At 52.4% G+C, this 16,387-nt stretch overlaps 1 protein-coding gene across 1 annotated transcript in view; it reads right to left on the minus strand.

The window, feature by feature from the left end:
• Window positions 1-366: 366 nt before the first annotated feature.
• The window catches only part of Itga11 (integrin subunit alpha 11), a 95,256-nt gene continuing 79,235 nt past the window's right edge, over window positions 367-16,387 (minus strand). Inside the window, exons 21-30 of the mRNA XM_021640481.2 lie at window positions 13,705-13,803; window positions 13,148-13,224; window positions 11,221-11,310; window positions 9,784-9,874; window positions 8,334-8,447; window positions 8,073-8,159; window positions 6,202-6,312; window positions 5,973-6,068; window positions 3,267-3,380; window positions 367-2,701 (exon numbers count right to left, since the gene is read on the minus strand). Coding sequence (XP_021496156.1) covers window positions 2,630-2,701; window positions 3,267-3,380; window positions 5,973-6,068; window positions 6,202-6,312; window positions 8,073-8,159; window positions 8,334-8,447; window positions 9,784-9,874; window positions 11,221-11,310; window positions 13,148-13,224; window positions 13,705-13,803 — 951 coding nt within the window. The 3' untranslated portion in view covers window positions 367-2,629. The remainder of the gene's footprint in view (window positions 2,702-3,266; window positions 3,381-5,972; window positions 6,069-6,201; window positions 6,313-8,072; window positions 8,160-8,333; window positions 8,448-9,783; window positions 9,875-11,220; window positions 11,311-13,147; window positions 13,225-13,704; window positions 13,804-16,387) is intronic.

The following is a 16,387-nucleotide window of genomic DNA, read 5'->3' on the forward strand; positions in this document are numbered from 1 at the left end:
CAAATGAGTCCATCACTGGGGTTCTCAGGGCATTGTCATGAAATCTACCACAAACTCTACCCTGAAGATGTTTCTTTAATAAGCACAAGGCCTTTCAGATTAGGCGAGGCTGGGTTAGTTTGGCCAACCTTGAGCATCAAACAGTTCCCAGCATTCGTCACAGAAAGCTTCTGTGTGTGCTCTCCACGTGCCAGCCCCTGCTTTGCTGTCTGTCGTGGCCACTGGCTTGGAGTTCAGCGCAGCACAAGGCACCCACAGAGGCTTTGATAACCAGGCCCTGACATGTTGGATCAGAATCCCCAGGGGCCATGGCCCTTGCTCCCTAGATGAGGCTTTGAAGTGCAGGCACTCTTGCAGCCAATCATGTAATAGACTAAGATTTTTTATTTTTTATTTTTTTGCCTGAGACAGTTTCTCTGTGTAGCTTTGGCTGTCCTGAACTCGATTTGTAGACCAGGCTGGCTTCAAACTCACAGAGATCTCTCTGCCTCTACCTCCTGGAAGCCTGGAATTAAAGGCATGTACCAACTCCACTGCCCAGATTCAGGAAGTAGAACTAAAAAAGGAGAGAGTCTCAGGGCTTAAGAACAAGGACGTACAAGTGTGTCTGATCCAGCCACCTTTTGGTCTGGGGGTAGGCAGGGGACATGGCAAGATGGGAGTCCTGAGGCTCTCTATCTCTGAGTCCAGAGGTTTCTGCTAGAGACATTTAGCATCATAGTAGCACAGGTGTAAGTTTCCAAAAACATGCCAAGCTGCTGACATCAGGCTTTCTACGGCAGCACTCTCATGAGATCTGATGGTGCTGGAGGGAAGACATGTTGAGTCAGGGTTTTGACTGCGTTTGTTTGTTCTCTTGTCAGCAGTGATCATATTCATAGGGTGCCCACTGATACTCTGTTGGGGGGAAATGGGCTTGGTATCACTGTTTACCTTTGGCCTTCAGTGTAGCCCTTCTGAAGCTGGGGAGACGGCGTTCCTCTTTGGTCTTGATTTGGCTATGAAGAATGGCTCTGTTGCCTCCTGGTCTCCTTGGGCACCTATGTGCACATACGCTCGCACACACAATCTTAAACCCCGAATACTTTATAAATCATGTGCTACGGTTGTGAAAAGTGAATGGCATGAGGATAGAACGGAGATGCTTTGGTTGGTGAGAAGCCTCTCTCTAAAGGGAAATGAGTCAGTGTGGGGGACGGGTGTCAACACTGAAGCTCCAGCCTGGAGGAACTGGAACCTGTGCTGGGAGAGCATCTGGCCGAAGATGGGGTGGGTGATGGTGGTGGTGGGGCACCACTGCCAAGATACAGAGATGTCATAGCAAGAGGCCAGGTGGACCTTGAGAGATGGCTACACAATGAACAAGACTGTTCCCAACATTTAGATACAAGCACACACCCTCATTTTTAAGACAGAATTTGACCTTGCTCTGTCAGAGTGGAATGTCCGTTGTTTTCAAACACCTTTTAGAACGTTTTCTTAAATATATTTCTGACAGTAAGGGTTGTATTGCACAGGGGAACAGATGGCTTTGATGTGTCCATTTCCATCTCAACAAACGGGTTAAGGCATAAATTACTGTGCTGGGCACTCGGCATGCCCCTTGTCCTTGGGGCTTGTCCCGAGAACTGGAGGGTGAGATGCCTATCTGCTTCTGAGGTTTAAGGTTCTGAGGGGCCTTGCATGGGCTTTTTCAGTGCATGCCAAGAGGGCCCCTCCACAGTGCCCCGACAGGAGCCCTTCTCCCACACATTGGTGGGTGGGAGGTGCGCGCGTGTGTGTGTGTGTGTGTGTGTGTGTGTGTGTGTGTAGGGGACTGATGCAAGGAAGAGAGGTTCCCTATCGCAGTGCATCTGTGCCAGGAACAAGTTGCAGCTCTAAGATAAGTGGGTCTGGAGAGCCACAGATTTATAGCTTTTACAGACTCCCCATGAGTTGCCTAGCAACCAAAGCAGCTGAGAGGGGCTGCAGGCGGCCAGGGGTGTGTGGGTGGTGGCTCCTGCTGGAGAACCTTCCAATGTCTGAGCGGCCCTCAGCATCCGGCTCCCTCCTGCCCATCTGGTACATCTCCCGTGTCTGTTTTCACCACTGGCCTGCAGCTGTCACATGACACCACACAACTCTGGTTCACTCATGGAGAACTATGGGGCCTGTCTGTGAAGAAAGGATGAGTGTGGCTTGGGAACCAAGAGCAAGGGTGAGAGGTGGGGTGTCTATGCTGCCGGGCGATGGGGTCCTGAAACTAGAGGTCCAGATGGAGCATGCGCAGTGGGCTGGTATCTGCCCTCTTCCCCTTGAGTTTCTTCAGAGGCGGGCAAAGTAACAAAATCCTAGCACCTTAGTGATTTAAGGCAGCAGATCCCATCCCAAAGCCTGGGAAGGCTTCCGGTGGGTCTTCGAGGAGTCCCTGTAAGTCCTTAGGTATCTGTACTGGAGGTGTCTCAACCTCCAGTAGGGAAGTTGCTCCGACACGGGTAGAGGCCATCCCACAGGGACCGGTTGCCATCCCTTCAGAGGTGAGCTGGATGCAAAGTCCACAGGTGTCCGCTCCAGCTCAGTGGGCCACACCCTAGGCCTGCCGCCCCAGGCTGGTGTCTGGCCCCATCAACTGTAGGCTTCCACTGTATTCTCACTCCAGCTCTTTGGGGTTGGGGCCCAGTCCAGGCTCCCTCTTGCGCTTGGCACTTTTAAAGAACCCGAGCTGTAGGAAGGCAAAGGTAGACAGTCTCAGGGGAGGACAGAGCAGGGGGATGCTGCTTCTCAACTAGTCCCTCAGATTTGCTCCCTTAGATGGCCTCCCCATAAGTAGCTCCCGCTCATTCTCAGGACCCCTTTCTCCCAAACTCAGGGTGTAGACTGGAGCCAGATGGGTGGAGTCCAGGGCAGGAGACAAGAAGTCAAGCTGGGTCACCCAGCCCTAGTTAACATCCCTCTCTGGGCCTCCTCAGTTTTATCTGTAGCAGATGGAGATTGAGCCCTGAGTTCTTAGCCAGAGGTTTGGAGATGAAGGAGATTTTGTGCAGTTTTATTTTTTTTCTAGTAAGAGGAACCCTACAAACCTGGCCCATATTTTGAGTGGCCTCTGCGGGCCCTGACTAGTTTTGCCTACTGTGGAAGGGGCCAGCTGTCATGGGAACTCGCATACAGTTGGAGGAGGCTGGGCAGTGCCGGCTTCTGGGGATAGGAGACTGTAACATGAGCGCAGGGTCCAGGAATTTGAGGTCAGACACGGAGACTGTTTCTGTCTCTACCTGCAGGAGCCTCACCTTCCACAGTGCCAGAACCAGCAGGGCCAGCAGCAAGAGGCCCCCCAGAGTGCTGCCCACGATGATCCAGATGGGGACCTGCCAGTCTTCTTGCCTGGAGATCTCAAATGTGACCTGCAAAGGGAGAGGGTGGCAGCCCAGGGTTAGAAGATGGCACACCTGCAGGGGGAGCCGCAGGTGTGGGAGGGACAGGTGGTCCAGCTGGCCAAGGTCTCAGAATGGCCAGTTCTGCCCAGCGGACCTATAACTGGGTGACCGGGGGATCAGGCTCCACGAGCCGTGCTCCTTTGGCATTAGCTGCTCTCCTTGATTACCCTCCATACGAGCTAATCTTTGTCAGCCCTCCTAGCTGCTCCTCATTTCTGTCAAACGTCCCAGCGTTGTTCTGTTGCAGGTGCGGTTTTCTGAGCCCCAGGATCACTTGGGGGGGGGGACGCAGGGTTGTGCACAGGGAAGCTGTTCCAATTGTCTTTTTCCTTTTTTTTTTTTTTTCTGGCAGGGTCACACTGATCTCAAACTTGTTATGTAGCCAAGGATGACCTTTAACTACCTTTTAAAACATAAATTACAGGACGCTGGCGAGATGGCTTAGGGGTAAAGAGCACTGGCCACTCTTCCAAAGATACTACTTCAATTCCCAGCAACCACATGGTAGCTATAATGACATCTGATGCCCTCTTCTGGCCTGTAGGTGTACACACAGGTAGAACACTATATATAATAAATAAATAAATCTTTAAAAAAACATATAAGTTACATTGTCCTCCCTCCTTTTTCTCCTACTCCTCCTCTGTAGCTACCTCACTCTCTTTTGAAGGCCTGGCCCCTTTTTCTTTACTTGTTATTGTTTAGCTGCTTTTTAAAACAATTATTATTGTGGTGTGCATGCACACGTGCATGCGTGCATGAAAGGGGCAGAGGTTCTTCCTCAGTCACTCTCCACTAGAACAGAGTTTGAGACAGGGTCTCTCGCTGAGCCATGGGCTGGCTGATTTGGCTAGATGGCTGGCAAACAAGCCCAGGGAGCCTCTAGTCTCGGACTCCCCAGCTGTGATTTTACATGGGTACACGGCCTGTGAGGTCTCACAGGGACCTTTGGAATGGGCCTGATGGGTGTGAGGGGGATATGTGTGATATGTATGCATGTGCACAGAGCTCAACCCTTAAATGTTTTTGTTTCATCCCTGAAGGCTTGGGCCTTTGTGCTGCCTGGCCCCGTGGACACTCTGTGCACTTCCTGGCCTCCTGTGGGGTTGCTGGTTTCCTACAGGTGAGAGACTCAGGACAGTAGGATTTTTTTTTTTTTTTTTAGAGGGCATCTTGGGTTAGGAAGAAAGTTCACTAAAAGATAGCCGAGTGTTGGTGACATATGCCTTTAATCCAGCACTCAGGAGGCAGAGACAGGAGGACCTCTGAATCTGAGGCGAGCCTACAGAGTGAGTCCAGGACAGCCAGGGCCACACAGAGAAACCCTATCTCGAAAAACAAACAAACAACAAAAGATACTAATGGGGAGAGACACGGTTAATCTGGCCTTCATGTGGTTTTGTGTAGTTAAAAAGGAGCCCAGCTCTGAGGCCTCTCTACCCCACCTCCACCCCCACTGCTGCTGGCATTTCACTAGAGCTGAGGCTCCAGGCAAGGGTGGGATGCTAGTCTGTGTCTGCTTCCTGGAAAACTGACAAGACCCTGAAGATTTACTTCACAGGGCTGTCTCCAGAACGTTCTTCCTGGACGCCCTGTCCCTCTCCCTCCCTCAGTGCCATGGTGTTACTGTGCCCATGCTCCATTGCTACTGCGCTCCACTGTCTACGCCACGTGTGACTCTGCTGTCAGGCTGGGTGCGAAGAGGGATGGCTCCCCAGCAGATGCACACCCCCTCAAAGAGGCAGAGGTGGCAGGGGCCGCTAGCCTGAGGCTGGGGTGTCTGGGTGGGCCAGACTACATGATATGGGACTAACCCCAGAGGCCTCACTGTGCACAGTTCCTTAGGAGAACTCCTGAGCACAGCTTTTGGGTTTGGCCCTAATGGCCTGTAAGGCTGCACCTCATTGAAACTGGTTCTGATGGTGTCCCTTTGCCAAAGCTGCTTTTCCCTTCCTCTTAACCTTGCCTGTTTGTAATCTAGCATCTCCCAGGTCAGTAGGTTGAGGGGACAGAAGCCTACAGCTCAGGCCAGCATTCTTGAGATATGGCCAGTGGGGGGCAGCAAAGTCCTAAGCTGCTTTCTTTCTACAAGACCTGATTTTGATCCAAGGACAATTGCTATCTTCCAGATTTTCACTCTTTTCCTCTGTCTTGAAGTCAAGGTAATCTGGCCTTACTCGGTTTTTGTCTAGTTAAAAAGGAGCCCAGCTCTGAGGCCTCTCAACCCCACCCCCCAAACCTCCATCCCACCCATTGCTGCTGGCATTTCACTAGAGCTGAGGCTCCATGCAAAGGTGGGATGCTAGTCCAGCTGTGTGCCCATGCGAGAGTGGTGTGCATGAGTGTGTGTGTTTGAGTGCATACTTTTTGAGACAGTGTCTCATTGGCCTGGTGCTAGGCTAGCTGATGGAAAAGCCCAAAGATCTGTCTTCATCTGAATGCTGGGATTACAAACTGCCACACCTGGCCTTTTTCTGGATTTTGAGCACGGAATTCAGGTCTTTGGCTGAGCTTCTCCCCCATCCCCCTTCTCGGAGGTGAGGACCCCCTGGGGCTCACCTGGCGGCTGGGGTCCTCCTCTCGAAAGATGAAGGGGCTGTGGAACTGCCTCTGTAAGGCCGCGTTGACTGTGATCTTCATAGACCTGTACTTGAGCTGCATAACCAGGGCCTCCTCAGAGCCGGCTCTGGGGGCCTCTGTTCTCGTCCATCCCAGGCAGCCCCAGGTGGAAGTCTCCCCATACCTGGTCCTCCCTTCCTTCCAGCCCTGCTGGGGGTGTCTAACTTACTGCTTTCAGGGACCTCAGCCACAGGTTCCCCACCAGGTAGAAGCTGGTCTCCTGGTTGGGGGCCAGCCTCAGGTTGCAGATGATGGAGATCACGTCGGAGTTGCTGTGATTCTGGAAGAGAGTTGCCAGGGTGATGAGGGGCATGGAGGATGGGGCCTGTGGCCTGGAATGTGAGCAGGAGCTTGGGCTATCAGATAGACCCAAGGCTGGGCCAACTGGGAGAGGGAAGCAGATGGCTAGCAAGGATAGAGACCTGTGTGGGACAGGAGGGACACTGGGAAGGTAAGCCAAAGAAAGTTCCCTTTGAAGTTGCAAATAATGAACAGTGCCCCAGGAACAGAACTTCCGTTCAACTTTAAGGATTTGGCATTATTACCGTATAAACAGGTCAAATGTTAAATTACACTGCAGCACGTTACCACAGTAGATGCAGAAAAGGGAGTGAAATAAACATCCTGATGCAAACTTCCAGAGAGTTTATCAACCAACCAATCAACCAGTGTCTCTCTAACCTTTGTGTGCACTCACACACATACCCAGAGCAAGTGCCATATCCATAAGATCAGGATCAAGATCATTCTGACCATCCTGCTGTCAGTTCTGTTTCCACTGCCCTAGTGGTCAGAGCCAGAGTAATATGACAAGAAAAGCAATTTGTAAGGATTGGGTGGGAAAAGTAACAGAGATGAATGGAAAGTGCAAATATCTTTATCTCAGAGCAACTGGACTTTATTAGGATAAAGTTGTTTTTGAGGTGGCCTTGTGCCCTCCCAACTCTACCCAAGGTCAAATCATGGGTGAAGCGCAGCTTCAGAAATGCTGTGTGGGGGCTGGCAGGACTGCTCAGCCAGCAAAGGTGCTTGTAGTGGGGGTGCCACCAGATCGGCCGACCTGAGTCTGAACCCTGGGGGTGCACATGGCGGAAAGAGAAGTGACTCCTGCATGCTGTGCTCTGACCTTCGCATGTGTGCACACTCACACCCACAGTGAAAGGATGGATGGGAAAGAATGTTAAGTGCTTCAGCTAAGAACTTTGGAGAAATGAGAGATAAGGATCTGAGCAAAGCTGCTCAGCACATGCAGGAATTCAGCTCCTCTTCCTCCCTGCTCCTCTCCCCTTACACGGGATATTCCCACTTTGCCCAGCTGATCCTTCTGCCTGAGTCTACCTAACACTGGGACTACAGGCAGCACCAGGGCATCTGGTTTATGTGGCCAGGGCTTTGTGTATCACAGTCAGCTTAATAAAGTCTTAAAGAATGTTTTTCGCACTAAGTACATGCTTTTAATCCCAGCACTTGTGTGGCAGAGGCAGTCTAGTGAGTCTGAGGCCAGCCTGGTCTACATAGCGAGTTCCTGGACAGCCTGAGCTACACAGTGAGCTCTGTCTCAAAAAGAATGTTTTTCACTAGTATATATTAGTTATATATTATATTGGGTTTCATTATGACCTTTACATGCATGCACGTAATGTGTTTGGGTCAGGTTCACATGACACTTTTCTCTCCTTCCCCCTTAACATTCCTGCTAAGTCCTTCTTCCCAACTCCAGATCAATCATCTATTTTAAAATTTCATTTTTGAAACGCACGCACGCGCGCATATGTGTATGTGTGTGTGCGTGCGTGCGTGCGTGCGTGCGTGCGTGTGTGTGTGTGTGTGTGTGTGTGTGTGTGTGTAAGTGTGTGTGTTCCAGGGATGGTTCATAAGTGGTCAGCTTGGTGCCATGGTCCTTTATTTCATGGGCCATCTCACTGATGGCCACTCGCTCCTCAATAAACTCTTATCGGTACACACTTGGCCAAGAGAGAAGCCCCCAGAATGGGGGGCACTGGATCTACTGCCCTTGGCTCTTGGCTAGGGGCCACTCACCCTCTGCGGGGTACGGCTCAGGTCTTCTTCAGTTGGGGCGCTCCGGTACTCTGTGCTGTTCCCCCAGATGTTACAGGACGTGTTGACCTGTGTAGAGGACACACACACACACAATTCTGAACCTCATCCTCAGTCCTCTCACTTCTTCCTCTACCCAGGCAAGCCCAGCGCCCACAGGGCGCCCAGAGACTGGGGGTGCTGCTTAGGGGTGTCTTTTCCCTTCTGTCCTCTCCCTGGTCGGTCCCTAGGGAACACAGGTACCTGGCTAGTGAAGAACTCCCGCAGCAGCAGCAGGCGGTTGCCTCCCCTGGTGGCGACGGGCACGGTGATCTTCATCATGACCCCGTGGATGGGGAAAAAGCCCAGGTTCTGCACCTGCAGCCGGAAGGAGTCAGCGCTGAGGGGCAGGGACAGAGAGCTGGCGGGGACCAGCCAGCCCTGCCGGGCACCAGCCAGCCCTGCCGGGGACCAGTCAGCGCTGAGGGGCAGGGACAGAAAACTGGCGGGGACCAGCCAGCCCCGCCGACAGGTGTCAGCAGGCTCGGGCACCATGGAAGCAAGACTGTGCTGAAAGGGTGGGTTCCGCAACCCTGACATAGGCTCTGTGGGCACTGAGCCTGGAGATCAAGGACCTCTACAACCACAGAGTCCTCTTGTCGGTGGGAACTTGTTGAGGCTAGGAGTGGGGGTGCTCCGCTCAGTAATCAGGGAAGGATGTCTAACTGAGTGTGTGTTGTCTGCCTGCTGAGAACACGGGGAATTTCAAGCTGGGCTCTGGGTGCTGAGAGGCTGGTACCGACCGGGCCCTGGGCTTCCCCTGGGTGAGCTGTGTGGCCTTGAGGGTCTCAGGGTGAAGCCCTGTTTCTAGCCGTCCTGCTGCAGTCCTCACACATTCTCAGAGAAGCTGACACTCACTTGAGGGGTGAGGGACGCCCCCAGTCTTCCTGTTGCAGAGGGTGTTCAGCTGCTCTTTAACTGTCATCACCCTCCTCGGTTAGCGACAGAAGCAAGATCAAAAGCCACCCTTCCCAGCTTCCTCCCAGCTAAGCACCATGTTCAGAGGTAGCCGCAGAGGTGGGATGTCTGGGCAAGCGTGACAGGGAGGGGCACACTCTTCTCTGCCTCCTTGCCGCCTGAGCTGAAAGTGTGATGGAGGAAGCTGCAGTCATTTGGGGCTGAGAGATGAAGCTGACTGTCTCATGTCTGGGATGCTGTGATATTCCTGAATGATTCTGTAGAGTCATCAACTCTGGGAGAAAAGGTGTTTTTTTTTTTTTTTTTCTTGTTTGTTTGTTTTTGAGAAAAGTAAACCTTGGTGTGTTTAAACTGCTGTTATTTATATTTAATTTAATTGTTTTTTTTGTTTTTCAAGACAGAGTTCGTCTGTGTAGCCCTTACTGTCCTAGAACTAGTGTGTGGACCAGACTCAACTCAAACTCAGAGACCCATCTGCCTCGGCCTTCTGAGTTCCAGGATTAAAGGCCTGTGCCTCTACTGCCTGGCTTTTAAAATCTTTTTGGTACACACTAAGAACCCAGTCCAGCCTGAATGTCTTTCAGATGAACCCCAGAGAGGGGAAGTGACTTTCTATAAGCCGAACAGTGAGCAGGTGGCAGAGCTGAGGCTGAGCTCCAGGCCCTGCAACGATTCTAAGGTTTTTTCCTGCTGGGGTGTGATGTTCTCAGTTCTCCCTCTTCACTCATTTCCTCACCTTGAAAACACAGCTGAAGGGAGGCCCAAGGCCATCGTATCTCTCCAGGGAGCTGTTGGCCTTGATCTCATAGTGGCTCAGGCTGCTGCTCCTGCAGAGATAAAGGAAAACCCGTGCATGGGCAGAGTCAGTACTGGCCAGAAGAACAGGTAGCTGGAGAGATCTGCTTCCTGGGACCCTGTGTTGTATGTGGCCCCTAGGGGCACTGTGTAGAGGATTCATAGGTTTGGAAATGAGTGCTCAGGGCAGAGGCTGCAGTCTGTGGGAGGGCGCCACAGTCTAAGAATCTAAGAGTCCTAGGTTGGGCACCCTGGCCTGGCCAATCTGTCCACGGCAGGGCTTTTTGGCAGCCGTGCCTCCCGGGCCCCCTCCCATCCCACGTTTCTGTTATGCCCTGTCTCTCTGTTGTCTGTGGCTGGGGACTTTCCAGTGCATAAGGGCTACTTCTTCACAGACTGGGGCTCGAACTCTCTAAGAGGGGTGGAATATCAACTACAGTTTGGCCTGGGGCCTGGGTTCCTTCTCAGTCACACGTGAGGCTGTTGAGAATTGCAGGTGCAGTGGCAATCAGAACAGATTGCATCCCTCCTTTCCTCTCTCCCTCTTTTCTTCCCTCCCTCCCTTCCTTTCTTAAAAAAATAAAAAAATAAAAAAGAAGAAATGTTCCACAGGCTGGCTCCCTATGTCACCAAGGATGCCCCAAACTTCTGATTCTCTTGCCTCCATCTCTAGAATGCTGGGATTATGGGTATGTCTGGTTTATGTGGTACTGTAGATGGAATAGGGGTTTATGTATTGGTCAGCACTCTACTGCATCCCCAGGCTGACCTGTGTGTGTGTGTGTGTGTGTGTGTGTGTGTGTGTGTGTGTGTGTAGGTCAGAGGATAGCTTTTGGGAGTTGGGTCTGGTCTTCCACCTTATTTTGAGGCAGGGTCTCTCTTGCTTCTCCTGATATACCGTATACTCCAGGCTAGCTAGCCCACAGGCTTCTAGATGAGGCTCCTGTCTCTGCTTCTAGAAATTGAGCTCAGGTTGCTAGAGCCATTTCATTGGCTCCACTCAGACTGATCTAAAAATAAACATTTATTTTATGTAATTGTGTATACATGTGTCTGTGTGTGCATATGTGAATAAGGTGCCTACAGAATTCAGAAGAGGGTGTCAGATCCCCTGTGACCAGAGTCACTGGTGGTTGTGAGCCATCTGATGTGGGTGCTGGGAACTGAACCCAGGTCCTCTGGAAGACCAGCATGTGCTCTTAACCACCGAGCCGGCTCTCGAGTCTGCCAAATTAACTTTGATGGGCTCTGTCTTTCACTTCTCCCCCAGCTTTGTGTGCTGGGGAACCTCTTCCTGCTGACTTCCATGCTTGTCCCTGCTAGCTCAGCCCCTCTTTCCCTCCCCTGCCTCCCTGCCTCAGACGCATAAGTTGCGCACCTGGTAAAGAGGACATCTGCTTCGTATTTGAGGTGGAAGCGAAGGAGGGCCACGTTGTCATCTCTGGTGCTGTCCTGCTCATGACTGTCACTACAAGGGGAATGGAAAGAGAGGATACTGGCACAGAGATTCTAGAGACTAAGGGGAACATGTGCTAGTCTTTCAGGCTGCTGGATTATGATCAGGCCACCGAGGAAAACTGACGTGTCTCCTGGATGTTGGGCCAGTAGGCGGGAATGGGTGCCAGCCCTCTCTGTGACCAAGCTGTCAGGGGGGCCTTTGGGTAGTCCATGGCCACGGCCTGGCTGTGCCACCTTCTTGATGAGCCTCCCCAGCTGTTTTGCTGAATATGAGAGGGACTTGGGACTGGGAGAAAGATGAGCCTTGAGGAAAGCCACCTACTCTGCCCTGAGAAGATCAGTGGAGTTCACTGATCCCTGTTCCCACAGGGTGCAGACCCTATAAGACATTGGGTGACTATGTCAGGAGAAGCCAAAGGGTGCTGCTCAGAGACCCCTGGAGGGGAATGGTCCAAGGTGCTTCCACCTTATAGTGAGTGCTTGACTACCAAGGCAGGTACCCACAGAGGTCAAACCCCAAGATTTTAGCTTGTACATAAACTAAGTTTGACTCTCCAGGCTCAGGGGTGGGGCTAGAAAAGGGTTCCCTGAAATAGACTGACACCCATGTCCCTTCTCGCCCACCCCATGACCACTGCTGTGCAAGTGTGTTCACTCTCCAAAGATGTTCTGCTCCAGGGAGGAGTCAGGAGGCCCCAATATAACAGGACACTCCACAAACTCAGCCATATGTCAGGTGAGGTATCTGTGGACATGTGGGGTTTGTTTAGCTGGTGGCCAGCACAGGCTGTGTCGGGGGTGAGGTTCCCCAGCCCACCTGTGACTTGGGATAAAGACATTGATGTTTGGTTTGCTTGGAGGTTTACTACTAATTGGAGGGTTTTGGAAGCTCTGAGGCTCCTGACCAGGCAGAAGCCAGCCTGCCTTTCTTCCCTCCCTCCCTTCCTCCCTCCCTCCATCTCACACAGAGGTGATTCTGTGAGAAAGGAAACAGTTTCCTGCTGGCCCATGGAGAGTCATGGGTCAGCATGAGTCAGGCTTCTCCAAGAAGCCTGAGAGACAGATATACAGGCCCACACAGAGGAAGAAAGGTTCTCTGAAAAATGGTTAAGTGCCCAAGCAGAGTGTGATGGCTCATGTTTATGGTCAGCCAGACAGGAGGGAGAGTAACCTCCGGTCCTGGCTGTGAGGGATTGCCTAGATTGGCTTAGCTGAGGTGGGCAGACCCACGCTGAATGTGGGCGGCACCATCCCCTAGGCTGGGCTCTCATGCTGAATGAAAAGGAGAATCTGAGCTGAGCACAGAATTCACCTCTCTCTACTTTCTGGCTGAGGATGCCCTGCGACCAGCTGCCTTAAGCATCAGCCCCCATTCCCCACCATGGTGGACTGTGTCCTTAAACTATGGGCCAAAAGAAACCTTTCTTCCCTTTAGTTCTCTGTGTCAGGCACTTTGTTACAGCAATGGGAACAGTAGCTAATACAGAGAGAGCTAACCAGGACTGGAGGGGCATCAGATGAGGTGTGGGACTGAGTGTCCTGCTCTCCATCGTCCTGTTTATATCTATGTTGTTGGAAGTCCACACAACCTCTGCTGGCTGTGAGGGGCTGCTGTGTGGATTGACAGAGCTGAAGGGCTCTAGCTGACTGCTGCCTAAGCTCTCTCTCTACAGGTTAAGGGACAGTCATTGTTTCTTGTGGCTGAGCCTCAGGACAGTCGGAGTGAAGCCTTCTGTCCCTCTGCCAAGCTTGGGTCAGGGAATAGAGTTTCCAGTGGGATCCAGTGGGCATAGGAGAGCACAGGGTTGGGATGGTGCTTTGGGGGTGGGGGAAGGGGCAGGCCTGACCTGCCAGCACCGAGCTGGATCTGAAGATGGTGCAGGAACACAGACTTGCTGAACTCGAAGTCCAGACGAAAAGCCACCTGTGGAAAAGCAGGCCTGAGTGGGACGCTAGAGGAGTGCCAGTTCTGACCAGCTTTTGACTACCTTCATAGCCCCGCAGAGAATCACTGAGAGAGGGGGATGGGGGTGGAGAATAGTGAACTAGGGCCATCATAGTTGCAAAGACAGCAGCTTCCCATGGGGTGTTCCCCTCCCTCATTTTTGAGATGGAGCGTCATGGGGCCTAGTCTGGCCTCAAGTTTGCTGTGTAGGTGAGGCTGGACTTTACCTCCTAACTTTCTGTCTCCACCTCATGAGTGCTGGGGCTACAGGTGTGCTGGTGTGTTCCACCCATGGCTTCATGCACGCTAGGCAGGCACTCTACCAACTGAGCTACAGCCCCAGCAAGAAATTGTACTTAGAACCACCCCAAGCCCTCTTCCTGCTCCCTGGGCCTTTGTTTGCTCCCTGTTTTCTGGGTCCCAGTTTCTGCCCCTCCCTGCTAGGCCCCCAGCCTCCACCTTGGCCTTGGCCCTGAAGAAGGGGTAGCTGACGTTGCAGACTTTCTTGTGTAGCCGCCTCTCCTCGTTCACACACTCGATGCTGTTGTCTGAGTCATCCTGGGATGGGCAAGGCAGTAATCAGGCAGGCTCACCACAGCCAGCCCCTCGCCCCACCCCAGAGGCCACCCGCCACTGGCCATAGGAATTAGACACGTGGAATGCCACTTTCTGACCACCTGAACCACAAAGGGCCCATGAGGCCGAGGCCGGGCATCGTTGGTTCAGACTAAAGGCATGAGGTGGCACAGGGGCAGGGTGGCTCAATGGCCAGTTTGGTAGACAAGTACTCAGGTGTGTGCTCAGTGTCTGGGGAACTGGAGAGCTGCAGGTGGGACTCTGAGGTCTAGACCTCCCTCAGGGTATGGACAGTGGCTCGGAGGGTGTTGACACTTGGTCCACTTAAAGGTCGGCAGCCACTGCTCAGGCTCTGACCTCTCTACCTCCACAGCTCTTGAGGCCCTTTGAGTGGCCATGTGGCATCCCTCCCAGCCTCCTCCCCCCAAGAGAAATTGTGGAGCCACTGAATTATATTGCCTGGTCTCCGGCAACTCGTGGACAGGGCTATTCCATGCTCTAGGGTCCCACACCAGCAATTACCACCCTCTCCCTCAACTCCCCACTTCCTTTTGGACACAATAAAATCAGCTACCCTGTCACCGTGCCATGAGGGACTAAACAGTGAGCCAAAGTAAACCTGTCCTTCTCTCAGTTGCTTTTGTTCAGTACTGGGTCACAGCAAAGAGGAAAGTAATTAATCTATTTGTAGCCCAGAAAAATAGCCAGTGGCTGGGCCTCCCCGAAGTTCCATGATGATTCCCTCCAAGGCAGGGCTTGATTCAGAGTCAGACGTAGGCGCTCGTCTGCTCCGGTCACAGCCACGTGTGAGTGAGTGTGCTGTGTGCAGCCTGGGCATGGTTCTACGTGGCAGTGCCTGTGCTGATGTACACCCTAGGTTTTTTTGTTTTGTTTTGTTTTGTCAACTTAACACAAGCTAGAGCCTCTGGGAAGAGAGACTCTCCTATAGAGAAAATGCATCCATAAGGTTGCATGTAGGCCATCCCTTTTCTTAATTAGTGATTGATGTGAGAGTGCCCAGCCGATGGTGGGCACTGTCACCCCTGGGTGCTATAGAAAATGAAAAGAACCAGCCAGTAGGAAGCATTCCTCTGTGGCTGCTGCATCAGCTCCTGCCTCCAGGCTCCTGCCTGCTTGAGTCCCTGCCCCGACTTCCCTTAGCGATGGTCTTACCTGGAAGTGTAAGAGAAACAAACCTTTCCTTCCTAAGCTGCGTTTGGTAGTGTGCTTTGCCACCAAATAGAACCTAACGAGGAAGCTTCCTAATAGATTAAAATAATACATGACACTAGCAGAACTCCCCAGTGAATAGAGCGCCCCACATTCTGCTCCCCCTCCTGGCTAGGGAACTGTAAGTTCAGGTACCAAGGAGGTGCCCACACGACTTCTTCTCTGGGTGTGGAACTAGGTAGGAGAGGGCAGAACGTCCTCCCCCATCTGTGCTCTGGACTCCACATGGATACTGAGACCCAAGGGGAGGGGGACCACATCTGAGGGGTCCTGGGTACCCCTGACGCCTACACTTGACAGCAGTGCCCTGCTTCGCTGAGTGGACACACCTCGAGGGCCTTCTACGCGTTTAGCTTTGGTCCAGGCGCTTGAGACAGGGCTTTTCCTCAGAAAGTTTGGAGTACTCTTCAGGTGTGTGTAGGAGTGGCAGATGCATGTGTGTGCATGTGCTCAAGGACGTCAGAGGACACCCTCGTGAATTGTCTCTCTCAGGAGTCATCTACCTTATCTCTTCACACAGGGCTTCTCAGTGGCGGGGAGCTACTTTGCCCCAGGCACCCTCCTGTTCCTTCTCCCCAGGGTTGGGGCTACAAGTGCTTGACTTGGACTTGTGAGCTTGGGATGGAACTCCGGGCCTCATGCTTGCAATGCAAGTCTTCTCAGTTGGAGCCATCTGCCCACTTGCTAGCTAGGGTTTCTTCAACAGGCAGTGATGGTGGCCTCAGAGGACACACAGGTTCCAGGAGCAATGTGGGGTGGAAGGTCCCTTTGGGGCTTGGGAAAAGACATGCAAAGAGCTGGTACAGCCCAGCTTGGTGGCTGATAGGGAGTCCATGCTCTCACTAACTAGCTGTGTGGTCCTCTGCCAGCCACCTCAGCTCTCTCCAAGCCTCATTCTCCCCTTGTGATGTGGAGATAACCCCCTCCCTGACCATACTACCACTTCCTCCCAAGGATTCTGCATTGAACATTATTTAGTATTTAGTATTTAGTATTTAGTATTTAGTGTCGGCATGAGGCAGGGGATTGTGAGGGAGCCCCAGGCAGGCCCACAGATTTAGCAGAGGATCCAGGTGTGAATGAACAGGGTGTCCTGGGAGTCAAGGAGGGGACAGTAATGGGGGCAGGGTCTGATTCTTGCAGGTATGTACACATTGATGGCATAAGTGCGCATGCTCCCAAGTAGGGCCAGGGGGACAGCTTCAAATAGTCCTCTCCTAGTCTCAAAAGATGCAGACTCCCTGATAACCATGATCCCCAGCTCTGGATGCATGCTGAAGCCCAGAGGGAGATGTCAAAGCCACCTATGTGTAGACCACCCACTGAGAACCCCCAG

This window comes from Meriones unguiculatus, chromosome 6 (assembly GCF_030254825.1).
Source record: "Meriones unguiculatus strain TT.TT164.6M chromosome 6, Bangor_MerUng_6.1, whole genome shotgun sequence".
NCBI classification, from domain to species: Eukaryota; Metazoa; Chordata; class Mammalia; order Rodentia; family Muridae; genus Meriones; species Meriones unguiculatus.